This window comes from Engraulis encrasicolus, chromosome 2, assembly GCF_034702125.1.
Source record: "Engraulis encrasicolus isolate BLACKSEA-1 chromosome 2, IST_EnEncr_1.0, whole genome shotgun sequence".
Taxonomy (NCBI): Eukaryota; Metazoa; Chordata; class Actinopteri; order Clupeiformes; family Engraulidae; genus Engraulis; species Engraulis encrasicolus.
This window is the reverse complement of record NC_085858.1, coordinates 52,986,030-52,989,427: the sequence shown is the minus strand read 5'-3', so window position 1 is coordinate 52,989,427 and position 3,398 is coordinate 52,986,030. Positions and strand designations below refer to the sequence as shown.

The 3,398-nt window shown below is 41.7% G+C and overlaps 1 protein-coding gene across 3 annotated transcripts; it reads left to right on the top strand.

Annotated features, from left to right (window-relative positions):
* The first annotated feature begins 947 nt into the window (after nt 1–947).
* Nucleotides 948–3,197, top strand: pvalb8 (parvalbumin 8). 3 transcript variants are annotated; one of them, XM_063191412.1, is made up of 5 exons: nt 948–1,178; nt 1,659–1,723; nt 1,960–2,092; nt 2,381–2,490; nt 2,884–3,197. In XM_063191412.1, exons 2-5 carry the CDS (start codon nt 1,663–1,665, stop codon nt 2,907–2,909), a joined length of 330 nt encoding a protein of 109 aa, XP_063047482.1. In that variant the 5' UTR covers nt 948–1,178; nt 1,659–1,662; the 3' UTR covers nt 2,910–3,197. The 3 variants fall into 3 exon arrangements, with proteins under 3 accessions (XP_063047482.1, XP_063047491.1, XP_063047501.1); XM_063191421.1 differs by lacking the exon at nt 948–1,178 and adding an exon at nt 1,219–1,303 and having other exon boundaries at nt 2,884–3,191; XM_063191431.1 differs by lacking the exon at nt 948–1,178 and adding an exon at nt 1,327–1,428 and having other exon boundaries at nt 2,884–3,191.
* The last annotated feature ends 201 nt before the right edge of the window (nt 3,198–3,398 follow it).

Genomic DNA, 3,398 nt, shown 5'->3' with positions numbered 1-3,398 from the left:
TGTAGTGTTAATTTAACACTAAAAGAGCCAATCTAAACACGTATCCTGTTGGTCACAGGACACAAATATATGCCGGTATACTTGGCCGTTAAATCTGATTCTGAATCTGATTCTGAATTAACAGTAAAAATAACTATGTACAGTGTGGTGGTGGTGCATAGCATAGCAAAGAGCTGGTGTGTGTGTCGTTGGGTGCGTGCTGTGCGGATGGCATCAGGGCATGCAGTGCTGGCCAACGGAAGGTGACCTGGCATCCCTGAATCAGCAGGAGTGGGTAGAAATGATAGCCTACTGTTTACAGTGCGCTCCCATTTAATGTGAGACGAGAAGGTTAAACTGCTGTGACATTCCCTGATCAACAATACATTTTAAGGCTACTGTATGTACAGTATGTGGCCATTGGCAAAATGTAGGCTATTGTATTGTAACTGTATTGTATTGTAATTGTATTGTATTGTATTTGTCTTATATGTGACTGTAAGATAATAAAGTGACTCCTCTGACTTCTCTGACTCCACACTGTGAATGATCACCTGGGTGAAAGACATTTGTTCACATGTACTAAAGATGGTTTTTGTTACACTTTATTTACATTCCCTAATTAAACACTGAACATGTGGGGTGAGCTATAAAAACTAAATGAAGACTATGCTCATAAATAATTACAGTATAAAAGCATAAGGAAATAAAGTATTCAGGTTTTTCACATTCCCACACAGTATGCTTGTGTAGTCTGGACGAATTATCAAGTATTGTAATAGAGAGAGAGAGAGAGAGAGAGAGAGAGAGAGAGAGAGAGAGAGAGAGAGAGAGAGAGAGAGAGAGAGAGAGAGAGAGAGAGAGAGAGAGAGAGAGACTCCCATTCAGCCTGAGAGCGAGCTGGGAAGTTTTGCTGAGGCAGAGCATTACACTATTGGTTAATTTGCCATTTGTGCGTTAAAGATGTCTGTGGGCTTGCTCATCCACACTCAGCTCTGACGGTTATAAATAGTAAAGGTTAATTAGTTAGGCAAGAAATTTGAGCTGACCCTTTTGAATTTGATACACAGACAGGTAACCTAAGATTTGCCCATTGTCACTACAATCAGACCTATATAAATCCGTCTTGGCAGAGGGCAGTCACCACATAGCCACATTACCTCACCGTTCGATCACCTGCGGCGAGAACTTCAAAGGGGGTAAGTGGGCTTGTGTGTACAATCCAGCTTTTCAGCTTCACGGGTCCCACTGACTGGAGGAGTTACTTTTTGCAATACGGTTACCAAAGCGTATTTGGGCGAAGGATTTTAACCAACTTATCTCTGTGCGTCGTTGCTTTGAAACGCACGCCTTTGGATTTGTTGTTTTTGCATCTCGCGAATTCTCGTGAATTCTAACATTCAGGAGCATGTTTTCCTATCTTCAGCATTAATATTGCCGGAATCAAGGGTTTGGATATTTCTGTTTTTAAAAGTTTGAGAACGCAGGCATCATATTATTCTTTAAATACACGCTTGTGCCATTGAGATTGATTTACATTTGCGCTCTGTTTAAGTCCTTTTGAAAGTTAAGAATACGTCTGTATCAGCACATTTCCAGGCTAATTTGACAAGAAGCTATATGGTTTCTGCTAGGCTTGAAAACGCGTGAATTATTTACGGTGGTTGTTTCTGTCACAGGACCATGTCTATGTCATCTATCCTCTCCGCTGATGCCATCGACAGCGCAATCAAGGACTGCCAAGGTATCGTCTTGCACCTATACAGTTATTGTTCATTTAACTAGATTTCAAAATGGAATCGGGGCGTGGAGCAATATATTTAAGTAATCTACTGTCATACCTGGTGCGTGTATGCATGCAAATTTCGCGCTATTGCTTAGGAGACCTTTGTGCGTAAAGATGTGCGCACGAAGACTATTGGGCGCGCCATCAGTGCGCTTCAAAGCTCACTGGGCTTTTTTGTCCTGTTTATGTCACAGCTCCAGACTCCTTCGACGGCAAGAAGTTTTTCCAGCTATGTGGTCTCACCAAGAAGAGTGCCCAGGAGATAAAGAATGTCTTCGGCATCATCGATGGTGATGGCGATGGCTTCATTGAGGAGAAGGAGCTGAAGTAAGACATTGTTTATCGTTATGTGTAAATGCTATATAGAGCATGCTTCGTGTCAACTCCGTGTGTGCTCTGCATGTTCAACACCACCCTGGTGTATCCCAAAATGAAAATGGGTAAAGATGTGTGTGTGTTTTTTTAAGGATTAACAAATCCAATAATCTGGAGTGTTTAATGGACACAAACTAACAGAAATCTCATTAGTTCTGACGAATCACAACTTCTCACGCTAGTTTATTTGGTAAGGTTTGTGCCGGCAAACCAATTGCTAACTTATGGTGTTTTTGACAGGTGTTTCTTGCAGAAATTCTCTCCTGGTGCTCGAGTACTGACTGACAAAGAGGCCAAGGCCTTCCTCAGTCTTGCTGACGGTGATGGTGATGGAAAGATCGGCGCAGAGGGTAAGTGCAATGTCAAATGTTTTACAGAATGAACATTAACCGTTACAAGGGATGCGTCCTTTAGTTAATTGAACGTAGATCTTCACTAGGGAAACAAGGGTGCATAACCTTTTCTCCAAAAACAAATGGTGTGGACACAGTGCAGTCAAAGAAAGTGTAACTGTGTACCTGTGCCTTGGATATGGGTTGCATGCGTCTGGTGGATGGACACATGACACTGCACTATCACATTATGCATCTCCTCGTCCTCTGTTCTTTTTCATGGCTATTTTAAGAAATGTGTGCAGTTTCAGCTGGAATATGCTTAACTGGCATCCCATCAATGTCAGCATGGTGTTTCTGCTTGCGAACCAATGACTCAAAACCTTTTTTGCTGTCTTTCTTTTGTTACAGAATTCCAGGCCATGGTGTCATCTTGAATATCTGGACTGAACCGGTTTTCTTCTTCTTCTTCACCTTCATAGTCCTCCAACACCCCCCTTCAACAGCATCTTCTCTTACTTGAATTTTCTTCTGAAGCATCAGTATGACATGTTGCGGGGGGCGCCAGTCGACGGGAGTCCACGTTCAACACATGTACACTACACGCACACCGTTTTTTGTAATATATTTTAGATGGGGTGCTACAACAACAAAAAAACTACCTATGTGTAAACCACTACTAATGTCACTGAGGGAATGCACAAAATAAATTCATTGAAAAGGGATACTCTTGTGTTCTGGCTCTCATGTGTCTTGTACTTCGTGTACTGTACTTTTTAAAATGTGCTGAAAATGATATTGTGCATGCCAGTGTAATAGGAATCTTTGCCATGTTCTTGAAACTTTGATCCACTGGACAATTCTGAATTACACATTTAGGAAAGAATGAAAGATTTACATGTTTGGTGGTGTAGGGCACATAGCCA